We start from the raw sequence: 24044 nt of genomic DNA, 5'->3' as shown, positions 1-24044 counted from the left end.
ATATCTTCCCCACAGACATTTTTTTAAGTGTCAAAAATTTTTGGACTGACTCATTCAGTTCTGTTCTTGCCATTTTGCTAACAGATGCAGTTTCAGTCATTGACTCCCAATGGGATACTAAACACAAATGTTTGGTGTTTTATGTTATTGCAAAGATGTTACTAATTAAAAAGCACCCAATGAGACTGCTTGTTAATGAACTCAGAACAGCTCTGTTAGAACTATAATTAGGGTTTCAATTTATTACTACTTGAAATAAATGGGTGTTTCTTGTAACATATATTTTGTAAACAAATGAACAATGATTCTTGTTATAAAACCTATAAATTTGCACTTGCAGTATTTTTACTAAAGTGCCCAAAGACTGCATGTGTGGTAAACCAGTATCGCTACAGTCCAGTGCTGATTTTTAATCACCACCCTGGCGAGAACAGTAAATAATCAGTTATCATAATTTCATTCGGAATTAATCCTAGACTCTCCTCTACGCCAGTGTGACTAAACAAGGCAAAATCCTACTGACTAGAACTGTTGTACATAAAGCAACTAAAGATGTGAATGTTTACTGCCCTCATGTGGTGATAGTCTGAAACATCTTCTGACAAGTAAATATGCATTTCAGGATGGAAATAGTTTTTGGGGGTGAAAAAAAGTTCTATTCCTTTCCGTTTTTTTACTTATTTTATATGCAACTTGATATAAGGTACATATTCATAAAATTAAAATGAATCTATATTCAGTCCAAAATATGTATTATGTTTGGTCTTTCACAAAAGCTAAATAAAAACCTACCCGCTGTCTCCAATCACTCTATGACAAGTACGCTAGTCGGGTTTTAATGTAAATTTCTAACACTAGAAATGCACTAGTAAACAATAGAAAACAATATAACATAAAACTTTTTAGAACAGTTTTTGTTGACAGCTTTGAGATATAAATTGGTTTGCACTGGCAAGTCAGTCTGTTGTCCACTTGGGTCTGTTGTCCATTCTTTTGTCTAAATGAAGGAAAGGGTACATTTTCACAGCACAGCGTATAATGGAGGCCTTGCTGTTAAATGTCGTGGATGTACATTTCAGCTGGTTATTACACAGGAGTGCTGACAAATCTTTACATATTTCACAATAATAATTAAAAAAAAGATGTTTCAAACTCCCATGTATAGAAATTCCTAACATCCATGTTAACAGTAACAAGCTGAAAAGCTTGTTTCGAAACTGTTAATATCTCAGCCTTATCGCATCTCTCGTTGCCTGCACCAGTGCACACTGACTGATCCTGGTTCAGTCCTGAGCTGCTTTTAGTTTTTGAGCCATGGTGCCATCATGCTTTGAGCCCCCCAAGCACGGTGGGCTCTTGGCCAGGGTGGGGTGTTCCTGCCACTGCTCCGGTGTCTTGGCCTGGATGGCCAGGGCGTGCACAGAGCTGCTGAGCTCGTCTCGCAAGGCCTCGTTGACCAGCCTGTGGCGCTGCAGCAGGGAGAGCCCATCGAAGCGGGAGCTCACCACCAGCACCCGGAAGTGAGACTCGGACCCAGCAGGGACTGCGTGCATATGGCTCTCATTCAGGACCTCCAGGTGCTTCGGATCCAGGGCCTGGGTCAGCTTGGCCCGTATAGTGCGCTCAACTGGCCGGCTGGTGTCCATCCGAGGCCGGGCTAGGACGGTGTTCCAGGAGAAGGAGAGAGTGCTGAGAAGGGGACGAGTGTTACGGAGGACTCTGTGCAGCATCAGCAGATACTGTCAGGGCTGCCCATTCAACCCAGTCGGCCAAGGCTGAAGATATACCTACGGAAAGCAGTAACCAACGGAAATAAGCAATGACTTTCTAGGTCAGAGTTTCAACGTTAAAAGTGAAGTGGTATCTTCAACCACACGACTCTTAATGTAACACCGAAAATTAAATTCAACCAAATAGCGAGAGAGATGTGCGGTACGTTTATCGTAGTCACCATTTCCGAACCTATAAACTCAAACCTGAATGGAAATCAGACCCATATAACCGAAATTTCAAGGCCGGTGTGGGGAATATCGCACCATTCGGTCCCCTTTGAACGGTCGGCAAAGTAGTTGGCAACAATGCCACGATTTTGCTGTATATTTAATGTTTACCTGGCTGTATCTATTGCTTGAGAAATAAAAAGTTTAACATCAGTAATCGACCAATACTTCAGAGAAAACATCACAAACTGGAAGACACTCCATGCATTATAAAGGGCGACATTGCTAACACGGCGGCTAGTCCTGCTTATTTATATTGCATCCATTCATAACGAATAAATACATTTGGTCTAATGATATTCCTATATACTTATAATAAACGTTTATAGTTTTACTCAGTCATACTGCAATATAAAACGCCTTTAAAGTTTATCTCACCGTCGCTGAAAGACGACCTATATTAGGGGTCCTGACCGCATGCGCAAACTGGGAGGAGCGCATTGAATCCTGGGCATTGTAGTGCTCTAGGCAAAGCGTCTTCAAAGTGATTCATGAGTGCAATATGAATTTCAGTTTGTTAATGTGGTCTTTTATAAAAAGAATGATAATAACACGACTTAAAATTCGTATTGAAAATTTAATTTACCATTACTGTATGATGTATACTTGGTCCTGTTTTTGAGTTTACTGAGAATGACACTTTATGGAATTAAGTTCATATTATTCTGAACTAAATTCAGAGCGTATATCATACCTTTTGGTAGTAAAATGTGATGTAAAAATAATGCAATTATGTCACACATTATATTTGCATAAATTCGGTATTAGGCTCCTACCTATTCAATCCAGCACTGGGTGACACTCACATGGAGGCCCAGAGCAAACTTCGGCAGCCAAGGGCACTCGGCCAGGCGAGGCCCTGGATGGGACGCCGGCCTTGTGTGTTATTGTATACACACACACACACACACACACATACACACACACACGATGTGAAGTTTAAAAAAACCTGTCATTTCACCAAATTCAGTGTATTTTAACTAAGGTATGTTGAGGAAACTGGGCAGTCTTTAATGTATTACAAAGTCGAAAAACCAGTGCTCCAGTGTGGGGTATCAAACAAAAATAACTTGGTCACTAATTGGTCGCTTAGCTTGACAGCACTTGTACCAAAGTTGGCTGCATGATAGCTGTACATCTGTGATGTTACTATCTGTCTTGCTTATGTGTCACTTTGGACAAAAGCGACTGAAATATAAACATAAACGGGGTATACATGCAGAACACAGGAAAGAATAACAGAGTGAGATGGTGCAAATCAGATTGTTTCTTCAATGTTTATTACTGTACTTTATTCATGTGTATTTTTCACTCCATTGCAGTAGTGGGAGGCTGAGTTATAGTAAGGACTGTAGAATCCTCTTTCATTAACAAAATAAAGCTGGAAAAAAAAACTCACATAAACCAATGTGCAATAACTTGAGGGTGTTACATTAACATAGTCTTCATATCCAGTAATAATTACCATTGACATAATAATTCACATCTTTAAATTGTCCTTTACAAAACACAAAAAAATTAAAGACAACATACAATAGTATTCAGTCATTTAGAGGTTGTTTTTTTTGTATTTTTGTTGTTTTTGAACATATTATATGTTTACATATAAACATCCACAGTTTCTACAGCACACGACAATTACAAAGTTAAAAGTTGTATTAAGTTTAAATAATGGCGATGCTTCATATTTGACACAGACATGGCATTCCTCGGAGATCTAGTTGGACGTTTACATTGTGAAGCATCCCTGCGTCACATGGGCTGAGCTGCAAACTGGCAATGTGTTTGGCTTCATTAAGATGGCTAGGCAGTGCTGAGCGAACAAAACATTTCTGTGGTTATTGCTTCAATTATTTTGCACCTGTAATTAAGACTTGGTCTAATTTAAGGAAAATAAAAAGACAAAGAAATGCAACAAATCTGACTAAAGATAACATTTTTTGTTTTGCTTTTAGTTATGTTTTGTCCCATGCGGAGAGAACCAAGATGTGGTTCTAATTCAGATTCTCAGGTTAGTGGTAATTGATCAATATCAGTTTTGTTCCATACAAAAACTGTTATGACAACATAACGCTGAAGCAAACTGGCAGAGACATAAAGAAAATATAGCAGAATATCTGAGACATGCATTAATGCTGACTGTGGTCATGAGAGCTTCTTAATCTTAATCTTAATCTTCTTAATCAGACTTTGTTGAACTGTCATCAACAAATGATTTACAGGCGGTGATCTTTCATTTTGTAAACTACGTTGTCCACGATTCACCATCAAATATACAGTTCATAAAGTAAGACCAGGTAACTTAGTTGAATTACTACATCTTTAATGTGCTGTGCTCATCATGCATTAGTCAAGAGCACAAGGCAGACAAAGGGGTCTGAAAAGGACCGTAGATCTGGTAGATGCATTACACAGAGCATAGTGCTTTGATGGGTCTAGATCCAACACATAACTGGTGTTTTCATGCTGATATTCAGATCTGTGTCTTTGTGTTTCTGTGCTAATATTTTGTGGTAAAACTTACATGGTAAAACTTTAGAAAACCACTGCAGGAATGTAAGATCCTGATTTATGTCCGCAGTCCTCAACCTATTCTATCATGAACTAACCAAAAAAGTGAGTGAAATTAACTGTATGTTTTTATGTTTGTGCTTTGTCACCCTGCAGGAAACCTTTGGCCATGTTGATATTACAGTATGAGTGATTTCCCGTTATGTTTATATGCTCTGGAATGATTTTCTAAATTCAAAAGTGGCAAAAGAAAATCTTAGTGCTGTAGTTTTTGCTCGATACGGTGCTATATGGCTACTATCCGACTATAACTTGGCAGTAATACACAGCATGTGGAAGTTCTTTTCACTGGTATTTTTGTTTGACTCTGTGCAGAAATTTTCTTAGTGTTTTTTAGTGGCAGTTCACAGATTAAAAATGGAGATGATGGAGCCTTCTTGCTGACGTTTCAAGAAAAGAAAAAAAAAACCTTATCCCTATAGCACGACAGTTATGTAACATCTTTTCAGGTGCAAGAAGATTCTGTCCTTACAGTTAGATTCACCTGCCTCTCCCATTTTTTGCGGATTAAACAATGGCGTCAAATGGAGGAGGATCAAGGGTAAGAAACTGACCACACAAATTAACATTTTAAAATAAAAATAAATACAAATATGGCTGTAAGCTGTTTCCATTGATTTTGGTAGAATAGGGTACAGACTGTTTGATCGGCCCATTAAATCCGACTCCGTTATTAGTGCGAGAAAAATCTACTGCAACAATTTGCATGTATTCTTACAGCGGAAAAGTGCTAAGTTTATACAATGGCACAACATCATTGTAAAACACTGGCTTACTGCAATCTCAGACACAGAGTCCATCACACCTGATGCCTCTTTCAATCCATGATGCCTATCTTTGACTTTAAAAATGTCTGTGGTCTTATGACATAAAAAAAAAATGTGCATTTCAAACAGCAAGGCCGCTGGATTTACATATACCGAAATGACGCGGTGTAACAAACGGATTATTACTAAACCGGCTTCATAATTTAAGACAATTAGGAAATAAAAATATAGTTAATAAAGAACACGCTCAAATGTACTGGATATACGCACCCCACATACACGCCACAAGCATGCTTCCATATAAACACGTCTCGTGTTTCCATTGTTTTGGCACAGAATATTCAACAAGGACAAACACTCAAAATGCATGATAGCATGGAATCTCAGTAAAATATATCTCTTTTTAAATTGTGAATAAATAATCAAATAAACCAAAATATACACATAATAAAACCTGCAAGAGTCTCATTATACTATCATACATTAATAGAACAAGTGTTCAATTTTTAATTTTACTGAATTTCGATTTCCTTGAACTTGCTTAAAAATGATCCTTTAAACACAGCTGTGCTTCTCTCATCTCGACTTATATGAAGCGATCCCCCTCCCCCTTGATCAGAAAACAGTGTCACTCTTCCTCTCATATACCAGGGATTTTTCATTTTTTTTGGAGGGGGCGGTTGTCCAAAAGATGTCGATGCAAAATGTAGAAAAAACACAGCATTAATGCCATAAAACTGCAAAATATAAAGTTGTATTCTACTCCCTTTCCAAGTCCAAAGATATCTGTGCCTTTGGTTTTGTGGTGCCTTGTAGACACTTGCTGAATTCACTTTTTCAACATGTATGAATTATTTTCATAGACGCTTAATTTGAGGTGTATTTACGTCATAATGCATGTTTTAATGCAGCATAACAATGTAACAGTTTGCACTGATATGACTGTTTCAATGCTAAAAATATAACTAAACAGGTTTAGAAAGGGTAATTCTACATTGGACTAAAATGATCTAAAAGTGATGTCTGGTGACTTGTCATATTTCAAAGAGTTATATTCAATGAAATGACATTGCTGTATACCCTGTAGTCGAGAAGGTGATGGTATGGAGGGAGAATTTAAGACAGGAGCAAAGCACGTCAGACTGGTGGCAGTGACTGTGAGAGCTCAACAAAAATCAAACCAGTCAATGCATAACCCATTCAAACTTTTTTTTGTTCCGTTAATATGTGCTCTTCTGTTCAGCAAGGATACATTTAAAGGAATGGAATGGAAGAGTGAGTCTGGAATGTTCTGGATAATTAAAGGGACGGCTCCCTGTCGGAATATGCGAGATCCTAGCGATCATGGAAAGAATCTGAATAGATCATCAAATTCAGGGCCTTGTCATTCTGGTTGTTAACAACCTTAAAAGACCATGACAAGGGACAATGCCTGTAGACACGCTGACTGCCCAAGACAGGGTGAAAAAAGTGCAGGCAACTCTCATAGTTAAAGCATCTAACCCCCACCACACACCCCTGGGGACAGCTTCTACTGTACCTTCTACTGTACCTTCTACTGTACCTTCTACTGTACCTTCTACTGTACCTTGCAGCACCTTACCCACAGAATGTGCCCTGAACCTCTGCTCCCACTGTCCCTTGAAATTGTGCTATAAGTATTACACAATGCATCTTAGCTCAGTGAAAGTTAGGTAAACATTACTGTAGACACAACAGACATCATATGGCATTCTAAGTAGATAAAATTATCATTGTAATTATACAGCATAATTAAACCAAACATTTAAGATGTTTGACATCACTTACATAATATAGGACCAATATTGTAATTTTTACACATTTTTATAGCCTGATTTTTTTCTTTTTTTTATATATATATATCATTGACAGATGCAGTGAGTTGAGATTAAATAACACCAGAAGCAGGTTCTTCTAAAACAGAAGTCCAGATGTGAAGAAATTACAGATGCTTAATAACATTTTGCGACAAATACCTTGCTCAGTGTTTTTTGAAAGGGCAGCTGAAAATCAAAGCAAAAAATTGCTTCTACACCCATACAATATTATATGATGGCAACGAGTACTTCATGATTTAGGGGCTGTGGTTTTTTTCACAACCATATGCAGTCACCTGGGATTTTTGGACCAAGGATGGGTGGCTCCAGTCACAGTATGGCTGCCTGCGCTCCTCGCTGCCCCCTGCTGACGGCTCCACGTTACTGCAGCACCTGACCTCGCGTCTCTGGGAGTTTCAGGGCCAGATAGCTGCCCACGGCCAGTGCCCCCGACGCAAACAAGATGGGCACAGCCTTGGTGATGCCCACGAAGGAGGTGAAGATGCTGATGCCCAGCACGGCTGCCAACTTGCACATGGCATTCAAGAACCCAAAGGCTGTTGTTCTGCATACAAGAGGCGACATGCATGAGTTACATTTTACATTTTATTAATTTAGCAGAGCATGACAATGCAGGGTCAGTCAGTGTCTCTAGTGCAGTTGGAGTTAAGGGTCTCGCTCAAGGGCCCAGTGGTGATGTAATTATACTATCTATACTTTATTAATCCCCATGGGGAAAATGTCTTTACGTCTCCCTCAACTTGCTCTTTGTAGAGTAAGCTGTCCGCGAAGGACAGCCACCTGCTGGGGCACCCAGACAGCTGGGGGTTAAGGGCCTTGCTCAAGGACCCACAGACGTGCTGAGGCTGGGTTTGAACCAGTGACCTTGTGATTACAGGCACACAGGCTTAGCCCACTGTACATACCCCATATGTACATCATCAATAACAATGTAACATGTAAAATAGTATGCTGTCTTATCTTTGGGGCTATAATTCATAAACAGGAATCATCATCAACTGTTAATAGTAACTGTGCTCAGTCACTTAACTATATTTAATACCGCTTTTATTTGCATTTGAATCCTTTTGAATCCCAATAGCACAATCTGTGCACAAGGTGGTGCTATAATCCAAAGAGCTATTTTATATCACCTGTTGCTGTACATTAAGGTACATCAAGCCATGTCTTCACAATGCACTGTGGATGCTGCATTTCATCCACCAGCACCCTCAACTGACTGCGCTGCTAAGTGAACGAATCATCACATTTTAATTAAGATAAAATCTTTCTGAAATGCATTTCCTTAGGACCCGCTTTCATCTCCTAATTGCATTAAAGCAATTGTTTTATAAATACTTGTAAAACTACAATGTCTAAATGTTCTTTCAAAAATCTTAGTTCTGTACCATAAAAGAAACAATACATTAATAACTGATCAGTTTAATTAATCAATGGTTATTTGTTTGTGGCTGAAATAATTTATCAAAATATAAAAAATTAGCAACTATATTGAATTGTGTCAAATGTTACAAACTATTTTTACAAATAATTTATGTTAACACTTAAAATTTGTAAATTTGTAGCAGCACATTCTTTCACGTTTTCATTCTTGGAATGCATCCAAGTCATTTATTAATAAAGCCAAGTTAAACAAGAGCTAGTAGGTCTGAGGACCAGGGCCTGGGAACAGAGCTGTGAAAACAGGTGATGAGATACTCTGTCAAAATTCAAAAGAGCATGTCACTCATCTGGGTGTATTTTCAAATAATCGGGATGTCCTTGTGTAACAGAATGGACAATATTTCAGGGAGGCAACTGCAAGAATCCTGTGAGATATTTTCTGCGCTAGAAAAGCCGCAACTATAAGGTGAGCCCTGACCTATCGCCTAGCGAGACCGACCCGGAGAACATGGATCACGCACCGCGTCACACGTTATCCAAACACTGGGCGAAAAGCAAGCGGGTCGTGCCACTCCGGGGTCACCTTTTGTCCGAGGGGTACAGCTCCACCGTGAGCACGTCCAGGGAGCTCCAGGAGGCGATGCTAATGCCCCCGAAAAGGCAGAGCAGCGCGATCATGGCCGATTCGCTGCTGCCAAACGACAGGAAGAAACAGCTGATACAGGAGATCACGCTGGAGCCGGCTGCGGAGGGGAAAGGCAGAGAGGAGGAGGAGGGGCTGTTAGATGAAGAAAAGCAGACCTCTAGATCGACTGCTTTCCGCCACAATAATACATATACATTATGTCGAATTGGATGAAATTAAAAATATGTGACAGCAGTTTCAGGAAACATGGGCAAGAATAAGCAGACGTACAAAAGGTGGACTGGGTCACTCTGCTGGCCAGAATGGCTGCAGATTCTTGGAACACAGATGAGGCAGATAATGAGTCTTGGTTGATGATTAAGCTGGCACGTCACAGAGTGTGACTGAGCATACATCTTCCTCGATCGCTGGCAGTGTGAGTCTCCAGCCGACCCCCGGAGGCACAGGGCAGGGTTTGGGATTCGAACCCTAAACCTACTGGGGTGAGGTCATTATGCTACCCATTTAAAATGACCCGTTAATCCACATCAGGAGGGACACTATGAGCTACCACAAGTTTTACAAACTACTTTAAAGCTGAAAGGCTCCTGTGCTCGGCTAAACTGTTCGGTTCCTCTTGTACTTTCACTGGTTCGTTTCCTTTATTGAAAGACTCATCCAGCTGTTTCACATTAACATTAGTGACACGCGCTTGATTATATGAGACCGACCAAGCAGCACACAGCAAGAACTCAAGTGTTTTAGTGAAATCTGAGTTCTTTTAATTTAAATGGTGGTTTACAAACCCTGTTGCAGCTCATTGTCCCTCCTAACCTGTACTAGGTGGATATCCTACTACCCACGGAGCCATGACGCTACCCAAATAAGATTAAGATGAACTTTACTCATCCCAGGGATCTTTTACAGACATTACCTATCAGAAGATTCTCGAACCAGCACTGGTCTAACACCAGCTCAATCAATTTTCTGTACCCACTTGTCCTATGCAGGGTTGTAGGGGTCAAGTGTCTATTAGTGTCTATCCTGGAAGCTCAGCATGTTTTTAACTGTGGGGGGGGGGAAACCGGAGTACCTGGAGGAAACCCCACGACAACACGGGGAAAAAATGCAAAATCCACACACTCAGAGCTGGGGAAGTGACTCAAACGCTGGTCGTGAAGCAACAATCCTAAGCAAAGTGCAGAGTAAAAGTCCAGACCGGGATTTTGTTTCAGCCAACCAGTTGAGTTCTCTGTGACTGTGACTCCTTATGCTCCACTGGTTGGTTGAAACAAAATCTTGGTCTGGATTTTTACTCTCTGGACCTGAACTACCCACCTCTGCCAGTGTGCCACCCCACACTGGATTCATGTTTGACATAATAGTAAAAACAGTTACTCCTCTTTAAAAGCTTGTTGGAGCCTCACAGCTGTCTCCCTCTGCTGCATCTTTCTCTACTGGACCAGACATTGGATATAAACGGGCAAACAGCTAAGCCCATAGTAAACATGGGACTGTGTAGAGTGTCAACAGTAAAGCCTCAAACCAAGCTGGCTGTCTGAGTGGAGTCACAGCCCCAGGCCTCCCCAGGCCTCCCCAGCTCACCCAGCATCCTCAGGCGGCCAATCTTATCCATGAGCAGGGCGGACACGATGTTCCCTGGCAGCACGGCCAGCGTTCCCAGGAAGCTGACGAAGTAGATCATGTAGGCGTTGTTTTCGTCGCTGAAGTCTAGCATGCAGCCCTCCTTGTTGTGTAAGAAGGTGCTGTTGACCAGGCGGCAGTTGATGAACCTGTACTGGAAAAGGTCTGGGGGGGTGGGGGGGACTTTACTGGCTACTGATGGGAATGATCATCACACAGGTACATCTAGAACTCCAGTTCTTAACCCTAACCTGTACTGGAAATGGTCTGGGGGTGGTGCTTCACTGGCATCTAGCACTATCTAGAGCCATTTGTGGTACCCTGTATTCAAAATAAATGTTTTGAAGCATTACAGCACCTTTATGAATGAATCTGATAACAGAATCTGATTAATCTGATCAGATTATTCTTTCTTTGTCAGCCATGCACGTGTCAGGAGACTTTCATTATCATGAGCATTCATTGTGCTTTCTGAAAAAAAATCACTGACGCCATGTCAAATTAGAATGGCAGCTTTGCAATGTGCTTCCCTCATTCCCAAATGAAATGGTTACCGGACAAGGTTGCTAGGTTACTTCTGAGGTACATTGATTAGAATTCATAAGGCATAGTAGCTATTCTCACAATGAATAAAGGCTACTTAGGAGTAGTTCCTACTGTGGAAAATGTGTGCTGCAGAACACCTGTGTTGTAGAAGAGTGTGGAGATAAAGGTGCAGTTTCTGAAGAAGGTGTTGCTGGAGGTGATGTCCTCAAAGTAGCATTCCTCAAACAGGGAGTCTTCGAACACCATGGACTTCATTCTCAAGTTCATGAACCTTTAGGACAGAAAATGCAATTGGGGCACACAATCACACAGCAGATGTCTTTGAGAAACATACAAAAACACCCAAAGACTAGGCAGTGCCCTAATTTTCCTTGAGATGCATTCACGCTTGGAAAACAGATCACGGTTTCTCAGTGTTTTGCAACATACAAGTCTTTCACAGGCTCTTAAAAAGACGTGCTGCACATTTTCCTGAGCATGGATGAAGCAAGGACTCACTTGTCATTGAAGTACTCTCCATTACGATGCACCTGGTTCTCAAGGGTGAAGTTGAATGTGACATGTTCCACCTTCTCTTTGATAAACACCTTTGTGCGACTGGAATACTCCTGCTTCTGCAAGTACTTGATCATGTCGGGGAACCACACCGTCAAACCGTAATAACTGACGATGGGGAGAAAGAGTCAAAACAAGTGGTCTGTAAGAATCTGTAAGTATGCAGAATCTTGCTTTGCCTTCAACAATATTAAATCAATAGCAATGGGAATACAAATAGACTTAGAAGCAAAACATAGAGTAAATAGGCTCTATAGATTATAGGCCAGATTATAGGCCAGATTACGTTTACTGTATCTCTAACAGCAGCAGAATCCTCTAATCCGTGTCTCTAACCTGAAGGACATGGAGAACCAAACAGCCATCATCATGAAGGTGATGCGCCGATACTCAGGAGAGAAACAGGTAAGGAAATTGCTCCGCACCTGAAGGAATAAAAGCTGGTTGTCTGATGCTCAAAACCCACTTAAATGCCACACAGAGGATAATATACCACACTGCAAAATTAATGTAATACAATGTCATTCAAAATAATTTATCCATCTATCATTTTCTACACCGTTCTATGCAGCTTCATGGTGGTCCAGAACCTATACTGGAAACAACAGGTTCAAGGCAGGGAATAACCCAGGATGGGGCACAGAGAACAAACATACAACACTAAACTATACTATCAGTGTTTGGGAGCAGCTAACTACAATTAGCGACACTATTAACTTTTTTCAGTAGTGTATTAGTAGCACAGTTACTGTAAAAGCTACAACGTTTTAAAAGTAACTATTTTGATTTACAGTTAGTGATGTAGCGTGGAGAAATGCTACATCATTAAAAAACACTACAGGTCGTTGTCAACTAATCACCTATGCGACTTGCGGCTAATCGACTTTCACGGCCGTTCCAAAATCACAAATATGTGGCCACGACTGCACTGCACCTGGCAGCAGGACGGCTGCCCAGCATGAGTGTATGACAGTTTCTGCCGCGACTGCTGGCAGTGTGATGATCCCCGCGACACACCCATCCATTCATCCCCTGCTCAGGCTACTGTTCGCAGCAGTCACAGTACGGTATACATTTGTATCCATTTGTGTCTTAGCAGCTTAAATGGTGATAAAAAGGTTATAACAATAATGAACTAAGAAAACAGTGATAAAAAGGTTAAAAAAACACCAAACAATATAACTTAAAAGATGATTTCTTTTATTATACAGTACACTTCCTATATGATTATTTTCCGCAGTTGTAAGTCAACGGCAGCCTGTATCATTTTTCTCTCTTTACAACGATGGGTATTTTCAGCTACCAGGTGTTTCTGATTGGTGTCTTTTGATTATATACTCTGGGGATGGATGTCAAAGGGTTGAAAAATACTTCACAACACACAATACTTTAGACGCTTTCATTTAAATGCACAGGAGCACTTTGGTTCTTGGACAGATTACCAAAACTACCTTTTTTTGTAGTAACACTTCTAAATTTCACACAGCAATTCTCCTAGTTTACACCAAATAAATAAACTTTTTTTAAAATCTTATTGTGATTTAACATTACGTTGTCTAAAAATATATAGATTTTCATAGTATTTTTAATATCATGCTTCACATTTTTAAAATTAATTTGCTTTAAGAGTATCCTACAGTACAAATATGAAGTATTATTGGATGGAATAGCTTCAGTGTAATTAGCTACTTTTTCTCTGTAGCTTGTAGTGCAGTTAACTACTGTACCCTATTAAAACAGCAGCTTGGCTGTAGCTTAGCTACTTTTAATCATTTAAAAGTAGCATCCTCAACAATGTATACTACACTGTAATATATCGTATACTGTAATATATTGCATGTATACTGTAACATAATGTGATATGATATGATATGATATATGATGTGATGTGACGTGATGTGATATGATGTGATGTGATGTGATATGCTGGTGGCCCAGTGGGTAGCACTGTTGCCACTTACCTGTAGGACTGGGGTTCACGTCACTGCCTATGCTCCATGCGTGTGGAGTTTACATGTTCACCCTATGCCATTATGGAGCTTTCTCTGGGTGCTCTGATTTCCCCCCCATAGTCCAACTCATGCTGAGGCGTGTGAGTATGTGTGTATGTGTGTTTGTGTGCGTGTGTGCGTGTGTGTGTGAGTGAGCACGCGCATTTGCCCTGCGATGGGTCGCCACCCTGTCCTGGGTTATTCCACGCCTTGCACCCATGGCTTCCAGACTAGGCTCTGGATCCCCATGACAACGCATAAGACAAGCAGGTATAGATTATATATGAATGACATATAATAACAAGCTACTGGTCAGGTATATGTGTAAATATACACTACAGGGAACGATGACGACAGACCTTCTCATTAGGGTTTGCAGAAACACACATATGTCTATAAGGACACTGTCCCTAGTGTTTCTCCCCATCACAGTACCTGGTTGAAAAGACTCAGCATTTTCATCCTCCAGCGTTTGTGCCAGGCCTCTGCCTCATCGCCCATCTCCACCAGCTCGTCCATTGGCTTCACTGTTTTAATGGTGGTCACCTGAGGTCAGGGGTTCGAGTGAGAGAGGGGAATCAGAACATAGAAACACTTACGGCTGCTTTTTCCATCTATAGTACTGTGTAAACATTTTAGGCAGTCAAAGACAATGATGTCTAAACTGTGTTTTTTGACCTGAGCAAATAAAACTACCCAGCTTTAAACATTTCCTTTGGTTGCCAAAGACTTTTGCACATTGTATGTTTGTCTTGGGTTCCACAAAAGGAGGCACACTTTGCGGACCCTCTGCTGCTCCCCAAGGACTAAGATGGGCTGAAGAATAGACAGAGATCCACCAACGGGGTAATAAGGCCACTAGCTCTCCTGCATGCTCTGTAGGAGTTCCCAAAGGGCGCTTTTCCACCGCACAAAGTACGGTGCTTTCGGTACTTACGCTTTTCCATTGACTTCCGGTCGAGTACCAGTACCGAAAGTTCCAGTACCGAAAGTTAAAGTACCGAAAGTGCCAAACCAGCTGGGGTACTTCTTTGGTACTTCAGTAATTTGGGGTGGGACTTACAAACGTATTTGCTGTCGATTGGTTATGCAAATAGCCTGCCGTTGAAACACAAAATGCACACAGCGAACAGCGAGAAACTAAATAAAAAGCAGTAGAAACAAAAATATATAAAAAGTAAAACGGAAGGATGGACAAATGAGGAAACACAGGCTTTAATCGCCATATGGTCGGATGAACAGATCCAGCGGGATTTGGATGACACAACTCGGAATAAAAAAGTATTTGCCGTAATAGCAAGCCGCTTGGAAGAAATGTGGCACACGCGAAACACCGAACAATGCCGCTTGAAAATCAAAAAACGTAAGCAGGACTACAGGAAAGTGAAGGATCATAATAACATGTTTGAATTCAGCGAAACAAATAGTCAGTCAGGGGCGGCCGCTGATGATGTCTTTTGGCACCAGTACTAGTTTTTACGCCAGCGGAAAACCGACACAAAAGAAGTACCATGCTTTTGGTACTTTATGGAAGTACCGATAGTACCGAAAGTACCGAAAGTACGGTACCTGGTGCGGAGGAAAAGCGCCCTAAAAGCACCATGCTGACATTCTGAAGCACGATTTTGTATAAATTCATTTTCAACAGTTGTCTAGAATATTGAAATGACCTTTGACACTTAATTCCAGCTTCAATTTCCGAGTGTGCCCCACCCCGTGTGTCGTTCAGCAAGCTGATGTAATTATACTTTCAATCAAGCATAATTTTTGCTTCATTTCAGTATAATTATAGAGCAATCTATATGGACTATATCTGCAAAGAATATATTTGGCATTAATTTCTATCAGCATGGTCAAAGAAAACTGACCTTTATTATTATAATTGGGTAGAGAGGAATGAAAATATGAGTTTTTTTTCCGCAAGATGATTAAGACACGATATCTCCCTCATCCGCCAAACCCCCGTCGTCACTCAGCGAGCCAATGTCTGCAATTTATTGCGATCCCAGAATGCAAGAGGAGACTCATGGACTCACGGAGAAGACTCTCTCTGGGTAGCCCTTGGCCCGCATGTTGGTGTCATGGACTTGTTTCAGGATCATCCAGGCCTCATCATGCTTTCCATTCTGTTAATAGCCAGAGGCACAGCAGCAGCGTCACATACGGCTGTCGTCTGTTCCGGAAATCACTCAGCGTGTGTGACGTGCCTTACACAAAAGCCAGTTACCTGGGACCCATTGTTCCACTAACTGTACGCGGTTGTGATCAGAGTATGGGCTTAATTCCCATATATAAGACACATAAGGTACAGCCTCTGCATCATGTTCAGTAAAACCATCAGTTATCACAGTCAAACATGCTGCATTTGTGTTTAAAAAAAATGCTACGCTAAAAATAACCCAGCACTGCGCTAAACAGGACACGGCTCGGCAAGCTCTGCAATAACAGAGTGCCGGCAGCTGAGTGGATTCAGCCGAACGTTTTGGTAATTCATGCAAACGCTGCCGCTTTATGCAGAAAGGCACTAAAATAAGCCGGAGCACCTAGTCCAGAATTAGCACGGCACCGGGTCAATTTTTAACCCCGCAAGTGTGCATGTGCGTCATTAATTCAATCCTTGGTGTCTTCTTAGGCCGATTCCCTGGTCAGATGGACAGCGAGTGCTTATGCTAAGGCGTGTAGCATGAAGGCCGCTGACGTGGCAGCGCACGGCTCACCTCCAGGAAGAAGCGTGGGCTTTCGGGCATGGTGGTGAGCGCCGCGATGGCGGACACCGCGGGGAAGGCGCACACCAACACGAACACCCGCCAGCTGTGGAACTGGTAGGCGGAGCCCATCTGGAAACTCCAGCCTGCCGGAGGTAGGTGGTTAGTACACCTGATGGGATCCACTCAAGGCGGTTTCGAAAACACCAAGACCACAATATTTCTCAAAAGCACAGCTGAAATTTCCCTGAACTGGGATATATGCCTATTCCACATGCAGCGTCGAAACCTGAATTCCTTGCAAAGGGGATTCAAAAAATTAAATACAGATTTAACCCTATTTTCAAATGTAGAACAATCCTAGGTCCAAATTTAAAACCATTCAGCAGGACACCTTCAGAACAGATGGCCACATGCAGTAATGAGATGGAACGGAGCCACGGATGGGAGCCGGATTTCGCCACAGTGCGGAGCGCCGGCACACGGAAAACCGCCTTACCATAGTGCGGAATGATGGCCCAGGCCATGGCGGAGGCGTAGATGCCCCCGATCATCCAGAACATGCAGAGCCAGCTCAGGTGCTCTCCTCTCTTCTCCTGAGCCAGGAACTCGGAGTAGTAAGAGAACACAATGGGGATAGAGCCACCAATCCTGGGGGCAGGAAGGGAGCCGGAATGACAGCGTGTCACTTCCTGCAGTGTTTATAGGAGGCCCACTGTGACATAGGAGGCCCACTGTGACATAGGAGGCCCACTGTGACATAGAAGGCCCACTGTGACATAGGAGGCCCACTGTGACATAGGAGGCCCACTGTGACATAGAAGGCCCACTGTGACATAGGACGTCCACTGTGACATAGAAGGCCAACTGTGACATAGGAGGCCCACTGTGACATAGGAGGCCCACTGTGACATAGGAGGCCCACTGTGACATAGAAGGCCCACTGTGACATAGAAGGCCAACTGTGACATAGGAGGCCCACTGTGACATCTGCCCTATTTCTCTAGCCGTCCCAGGAAGCGACAAGCACACCTTCGCTGTCCAATGAAAACCACACGTCTACTTTGTAACGGTTATGACTTTATACTATAGGTGAAATATGCCCAATCTCCTCTGACTGTATAGCATCTGACATCAAATTGACCAATGAAAAGATGTTTTATGAAGTCATCTATTTAACAAGTATTTATGTTTGAACTAGTTAACATTTGTATTCATGAAGGCTGTTTGTATAGATTACTTCATATCGCTAATTTTAACAACTTAACGATTGGGCAGTTAGCTAGACAGCTAGCTAACTAATATCATTGTTAATTGTGAATATAAAGTCATAGCGACTCACTGACAACAATCCACGTAAGTCCATTTAAAAGATTAAACCATTCACTGAATGGCTGTGTAACAATAGGTTTCTATTTGTGGTGCTAAGGGTGTCTCATTATGTTGTTCTTGGTTTATTTTGTAAAGCAGTTTCTTAGAAAATGCATTTTTCTCCACAGTTTTTGGAGATGCGTGTTTTTCATTGGACAGGGAAGATATGACTCTAAAGGGCCTTTATCGGCATCATAGCTGTATTCGAAAAAGTCAGTGAGCTTACCACAGGAAACAGGTCTGGGGAAATTACACAGGGACGCTGACCTTTTGACGTCCATCCAGATATGTGTGAGCCTCCCAGACTATGAAATGGTGAAATTACACAGGAAGAAGATGGAAGCGACGCCATGAGTGCAAGATGCTCACCCGACGCCGGAGAGCAGACGACAAAAGAGGAAAGTGCTGTATCCTTGGACGAAGGAGGAGAAGAAGGCGAAGACGCTGTTGATGGAGAGAGAGATGAGCAGAGTCTGGCGTCTTCCGATCCTGTCGGCCAGCCCCCCCCACACAAAGGCTCCCACCATCATACCCAGGTAGACAATGAGGCCTGGATAAAAGGAAGAGGCAGGACAATGGCAGACAAGCAAGGCCAATTCAGTCACAAGAAAGCCACAGAAAAGGACAGGAGGCATGTGCTGTAATTCACCACCTAGTATTTCATTATTTTCATTAAGAAAGCTTGGCCTATTTCGGACCATTCAGAACAGGAGATGTTCCAGTGGAAGTGGAGTAGATGGGTGAGATAATGGAGTGGATGAAAACGAAAATGAAGTCAGCTTCAGATGAGATGAGAATAATGACTTGGTAGGTCTCTGAGCTAGTCACAGCGAACAGGACCAGCCTTCATCCAATGTGTATGGAATTATGAAGGACATTACAATTGAAAATTTTAAGTATTTACTGAGTATTTCAGAACCCACAAACAAAGATTACTGTCAGTCATACTTAGTTATTTCCTGGTGAAACAGCTATTAATATAGAAGGACACCACATTGCTTGTAGCAAGTCTTGTGAAAACATTTTGAAAAAAAAAAGTTATCCAAGAATATTTGGTCCAGAAATCAGTCCTTTTTTAACTCAGTCGAGACAGATTCCATGTTCTTTTTCAAAATAAATTTACCTGTCATTAAAATTTCTTCATGGCTTCATATATATTCATATTTCATAAGCTGCCACAGGCCACACCACTCCATTAAATCCAGTAACCCGCCACTGGTACATTGGCAGGTTCTATTTTTCAGGGGAATAAAAGAGGTTGACAGTGAAATCCACTGGAAAGGTGTCTACTTAAGTGAAGTGTCCATGAGGGAATTCTTCCCAATATAGGTACTGGCTCCGGTCCACCTGATTAGTGTTGCAGTACTAACTGAGATAATACTCAGTCTCTTGGTACAGCCTTTCTGTTTGTCTATTACAATTACTCAATACTGGAGGAGAGCGAAATAGTGACAGGAATCTAAACCAGACTATGCTCTTCAAATTGATTAGATAAGCCATTAGCCTTGATGTATATTGAGCTCGAAAGATATTTGAAGGTGGATGGAAAGTTTGTGAAAAAATAATGCCCTGCCTTGGGCGAAGCCTCGCAGACATATTCTAGATTTAGCCCAAATGAATGAATCCCTCCCACCAACCACGGCCCCCACGCTTTCAAAGTCACCTTGATGGCAGGTTCCTCAAATGCCTAATGGCAACTTGGCCAGGTTGTGCACAGGATACCATTTTAGCGTTTCTACCAATCAAGGCAACCAGCGAGCCAGTCACTGAGACAACACTCCTAATAAAGAGACTGTAGAAATTAGCTAAACCTAGGAAGTGTCACAACTCTTTGACTGCCTTGGCTTCCAGGCAAGTCTCGAACTGCTGCCACCTTGTGTTCACTCATACATACTTCCTTTGGTTTCCAATACATATCCCAGGAACGAAATGATGGCTTGAATCACATTTCTTTGCCTTGACATAGAGGGAGTGACCCTTCAAGGTGCTACAAGCCTTGATGTATGTGATGGACATGCTCAGTTTCATCAGTCAAACAGATAAGTAGGTCATCAATGTAATCACAAAATCTAGGACCCACATATGCCTGCTGCTCTGGCCAATGGTCAGGTAACCATGCACTTGTTACAGCACCCTGGTCAGTGGCCACCTGTCAGAATTTCTGGACTGTTGTTTTGGACAGCCCGTGAGCACATGGCCACCAGACGACGCCCGGACTGCCCTCGACTGGGGATCATCATGCCGGCTGCTGCCACCCTCTCGGAGCCCAGGCTCCCTGTAACACGACGTCCTCATTCATGCCGTGTGAGTCGATCAGGATATCGACAAGATGGCGGTCATGTCCAGAGACAGCGGCTTTGTACTACACTAACACAGAGTTTTGCTGTACCTGTACAATGCCATAAAGATTCTATTCTATTCTATTCTATTCTATTCCTTTACTGCCCGGCTCTCTAGCCATAATTATCATCTGACTTCTTGGTTGTTTAATGATCTCCCTAGTTCCTCTCTGTCTCTCTCTCTCTCTCTCTCTTAAAACATCTTCTCTTTTTTCCTTCCTTTTGGTTCTTTCCCCAGCATGACGCCCCATTCCCTCCAACCGCTCGCTCACTCCCCCGATTTAAGCGGATCTGGCACAGAATAAAGACCTTGGCCATCACTTCCAGCAGCCGCGGGATTCCCCTATGCTCTCTCACTGGATATTTAATAAACAGAATCTGCCTGTTTGCGGCTCGTGCTTCCACACGCATCATCGCCTATGTGCTTCACTCCCTGTAACAATGGTGGGGGACGTGGGTACAGAGAACGAACCACTAACCACTCATCTTCTGTTTCCGGCTCCTTATACACATTGTCATGGAAGAGCAGAAGTCTTGGCTCAGCTGTCAGCCGCAATTGACCAGCACATGGCCATCCTCACAGAGGTAGCGATGGGCCAGCGCATGGCCATCCTCACAGAGGTAGCGATGGGCCAACGCATGGCCATCCTCACAGAGGTAGTGATGGGCCAGCAAATGGCCATCCTCACAGAGGTAGTGATGGGCCAGCAGCATGTTGTGCCGGACAAATGTACAGATTTCTTACTAAGTTCACGGCAGAGGATGATGTGGAGGTATATCTCCATGCGTGGAGACTCAGCAAACTGCATCCCCTTTCTGAGTGGGGATGTCCAGCACGCCTACCACTAAGTTTCCATTGAGCGAGGCTGTGGATTATCCTCTGTAGAAGATGCAGATCCTGCCTGGGGGGGTCACTGCCCTGCTGAAGCAAGATTTCCATCAATGGAAGTTCACCCGATACGAAACCCAAAGTCAACTGGGCTATTGAGGCTCACACAGCTCTGGTTTAGAACAAATGCTTACCCCATCCCACAGGTGGATGGTGATGGACGACTATATATGAGCCCCAATCTATGTGGTGCAGATCACGATTGGGCACGTGGTCTCCATGATGCCTTATGAGCTGGTGGGAGTAGCCGAAAGGTTGGATGCTACTCGCTCCATGGCCTGCAGCAGCCGGCCACACAGAAGAGCGCAGCCCCGGTGAGAGGCCAGACCCACTTCCTGTGAGCTGGCTCCAGAACAACGAGCTCAGAAGGGCACCTCGACCCAGGAACGCAAGAGCGCAGACTGGGCCCACGCTGAGTCTGCAAGGACCGTTGACTGGAGACTGGGATTACAGTCAACTACTAAGCATAACTGGCATTTGGATCACAAATATATTAAACAAACGATAAATGCATTTAGTCCAGGACTGAAGGCATAGATAATTTATGGATTTCTGTATTGTTTACTGCAGTGAAGATGTGCGACGTTGGAGATAAGATGTGTCAAAGGAAGCCAAATATGATACAGGATGCAAATTACCTTCTTGCTGTTAGATTTGGAGGATCCAGAATAAGACAGGAAATCAGGCAAGCAGGCTGTTCGCCCCCCCATGTAGACTGGGGGGACTGGGCTAACAGCCCCGGCCTGGTTGCACATATCTAACTTTTTAGCCAATGAGAGATTGACAGATTTTTGATGGATTTAAGGTCACTGACAGGGTCAGTAAAGAGCTCAGTGTGGTGTTTCTTAACCCAGTCTTCGAGGACCCCTAAGCAATCCACTATTTGGTTTCCTCCCAGCTTCTAACACACTTGTACTGGGTATTTCGGGGATCTCGATTGGCTGGGAGCTGGGAGCTGGGAGGGAGTGAAAATGTGGATAGGGGTCTCTAAGGACTGACTTAACTAGGCTATTTAAAGATACTTTGTTGATTGAACTATGAGTTCAGTTAAGTCCAGATAAGTCCACTTGAGGCAGGGAGAAAGCCTGGACTCAGTCCCAAACGCCTTTGATTGGTCCCGGAGTTCCGTAAAGTAAAGGCTTCTTTGTGGGTTATCCTAGCCTCTGCTGCTAAAGTAAGGCAGGGGGACCTGGTGCAGGAACGCCGCAGTGCTCCAGCCGTCTGGTGCTGGGTGAAGGTGACGTTGCTGCTGGAGAGAGGCACCTGACAGCTTTGTCAGCGCTCTCCTCTCCCCGGACGAACAGGGCTTGTCAGCGATGACAGGGCACGATAGCACGTCGCTGCAATGCGGCAGGGGGGGGGCCCGGCCTCCGCAGGAGAGGTGCTGGCCCCGGGAGCCGTGCACGGCGCCGCTTCCTAATCCCCACACCACATCCAGCCCCCGTCAGATTAGACGCGGGGGGCCGGAGGGACCCAAATCAGCGTGTCCTGGAAGCGGCTCGCTTATGATGATGCAGTTCTGAGAAAAGTGCACGTCACCATCCAGGGGACCTTCGCCATGTAGGTTACGTTTGTGATACACATTTGCTGAGACTCAATCAATGGGACCATTATCACATATCAGGCAGCAAAGCTCATATAGTACATGCATGTTTTGAAATCACTCAAGGCAGTAACTTTTCATCTAATGAGAATCACTTGATTTTCAGCAGGTTTTTGAACAAATGTGTTAAAGTTCACACACCAATGTTATCACTGCATATCCACTCTTCCTGTCTCTGTATTAATGCCATAAACCGTGTGTATTGTGATGTGAGCTCAGGGGTGGGGTGGGTCGTTGTGACTAGTCCTGAAAGCAGCTTGTCACAGATGGTCACACCAGGTCCTGTCACTCCGGCCGTTCCTCGCTCACGCCCCTCCACGATGCAGCACAGTGAGCAGAAATGGACAGTTGAGACCTTCTTCTGGTGGTGGGAGGGGGGGGGTAGGTTTGAGGAGGTTGCACTTGTTAGTAACATCTCCATTTAAGTGCGAGTCACAGGCTGTCACAGGCTGCCGCAGGTCCCTGGCCTTGTGCATGCGCGTGAATGACAAATCTCTGTGTGCGTGACAGGAAAACATCACCATTCTCAGAACTTACTGTCACTCTCTGCGAAAATACCAAGTGCCCGGATATTTCTGCACTCAAATTATTAGTAAAAAAGATTCATAGATTTATTCAGAGGCCAGAGAGAAAATTACAGCAAGCTAATAATGCTAATCTTTTTATCCTGTTTTTTTCTTTTATGTGATTCCTCCCCACAGCACCGGCTCTTCAGGGATGAAGAAAGAAGCAGTACTTCAGGAACAAGGCCATGCGCAGAGTAAGTATGAATCAGGTTTCCTTCCAGTCCATTCTCTGTCCCCCGGAGTCTCAGTCTCCTTTTATGGGCATGCCATTTGTGGAGTCAAATGAGTCATAAGCCTGCAGATACAGACAATGCACCCCCCTCCAGCTATCACACGCATGCAGCGGAACACACGCTCACGTGGCCAAAGCCAGATCTCTCTCATGTAAACATACGTTCTTCACACATAAGCACTCGGACATTCAAACGCTCCCTTTATATCTCCACTTGCAGGCACAGCTGGAGTCACCGCTGGAGTCACCGCTGGAGTCACCGCTGGCAGCTTCGCTGCTCATTTCCTGCTTCCATCGTGAGTCACGAGGCATAATCGACCCAGACTCCTGCCGAGTGTTTTTTTAAATAGAAAATTTTCAGACCCGTTATCTTTCCCAGAAGATAACGAGGTGTGGTA

The 24044-nt window shown here is 43.2% G+C and overlaps 2 protein-coding genes across 3 annotated transcripts in view; both read right to left on the bottom strand.

Annotated features, from left to right (window-relative positions):
- Positions 1 to 215: 215 nt before the first annotated feature.
- On the bottom strand, positions 216 to 2451 carry bola1 (bolA family member 1). Of its 2 annotated transcripts, none has more exons than XM_023801233.2 (2): positions 2379 to 2451; positions 216 to 1787 (listed from the first exon to the last, which is right to left on the bottom strand). In XM_023801233.2, the coding sequence occupies exon 2, from the start codon at positions 1728 to 1730 to the stop codon at positions 1284 to 1286; it is 447 nt and encodes a 148-aa protein (XP_023657001.2). In that variant the 5' UTR covers positions 1731 to 1787; positions 2379 to 2451; the 3' UTR covers positions 216 to 1283. The 2 variants fall into 2 exon arrangements, with proteins under 2 accessions (XP_023657001.2, XP_023657002.2); XM_023801234.2 differs by lacking the exon at positions 2379 to 2451 and adding an exon at positions 2112 to 2370.
- Positions 2452 to 3258: 807 nt separating this feature from the next.
- sv2a (synaptic vesicle glycoprotein 2A) overlaps positions 3259 to 24044 on the bottom strand; it is a 38466-nt gene continuing 17680 nt past the window's right edge. Inside the window, exons 3-13 of the mRNA XM_023801413.2 lie at positions 18387 to 18567; positions 17146 to 17297; positions 16659 to 16792; positions 15978 to 16067; positions 14377 to 14487; positions 12287 to 12375; positions 11894 to 12058; positions 11533 to 11666; positions 10811 to 11014; positions 9164 to 9323; positions 3259 to 7741 (exon numbers count right to left, since the gene is read on the bottom strand). Of these exons, the coding sequence (XP_023657181.1) occupies positions 7558 to 7741; positions 9164 to 9323; positions 10811 to 11014; positions 11533 to 11666; positions 11894 to 12058; positions 12287 to 12375; positions 14377 to 14487; positions 15978 to 16067; positions 16659 to 16792; positions 17146 to 17297; positions 18387 to 18567 (1604 nt within the window). The 3' untranslated portion in view covers positions 3259 to 7557. The remainder of the gene's footprint in view (positions 7742 to 9163; positions 9324 to 10810; positions 11015 to 11532; positions 11667 to 11893; positions 12059 to 12286; positions 12376 to 14376; positions 14488 to 15977; positions 16068 to 16658; positions 16793 to 17145; positions 17298 to 18386; positions 18568 to 24044) is intronic.

This window comes from Paramormyrops kingsleyae, chromosome 9 (genome assembly GCF_048594095.1).
Source record: "Paramormyrops kingsleyae isolate MSU_618 chromosome 9, PKINGS_0.4, whole genome shotgun sequence".
Taxonomy (NCBI): domain Eukaryota; kingdom Metazoa; phylum Chordata; class Actinopteri; order Osteoglossiformes; family Mormyridae; genus Paramormyrops; species Paramormyrops kingsleyae.
The sequence above is the reverse complement of the archived record's forward strand: the minus strand, read 5'-3'. Positions and strand labels throughout refer to the sequence as shown.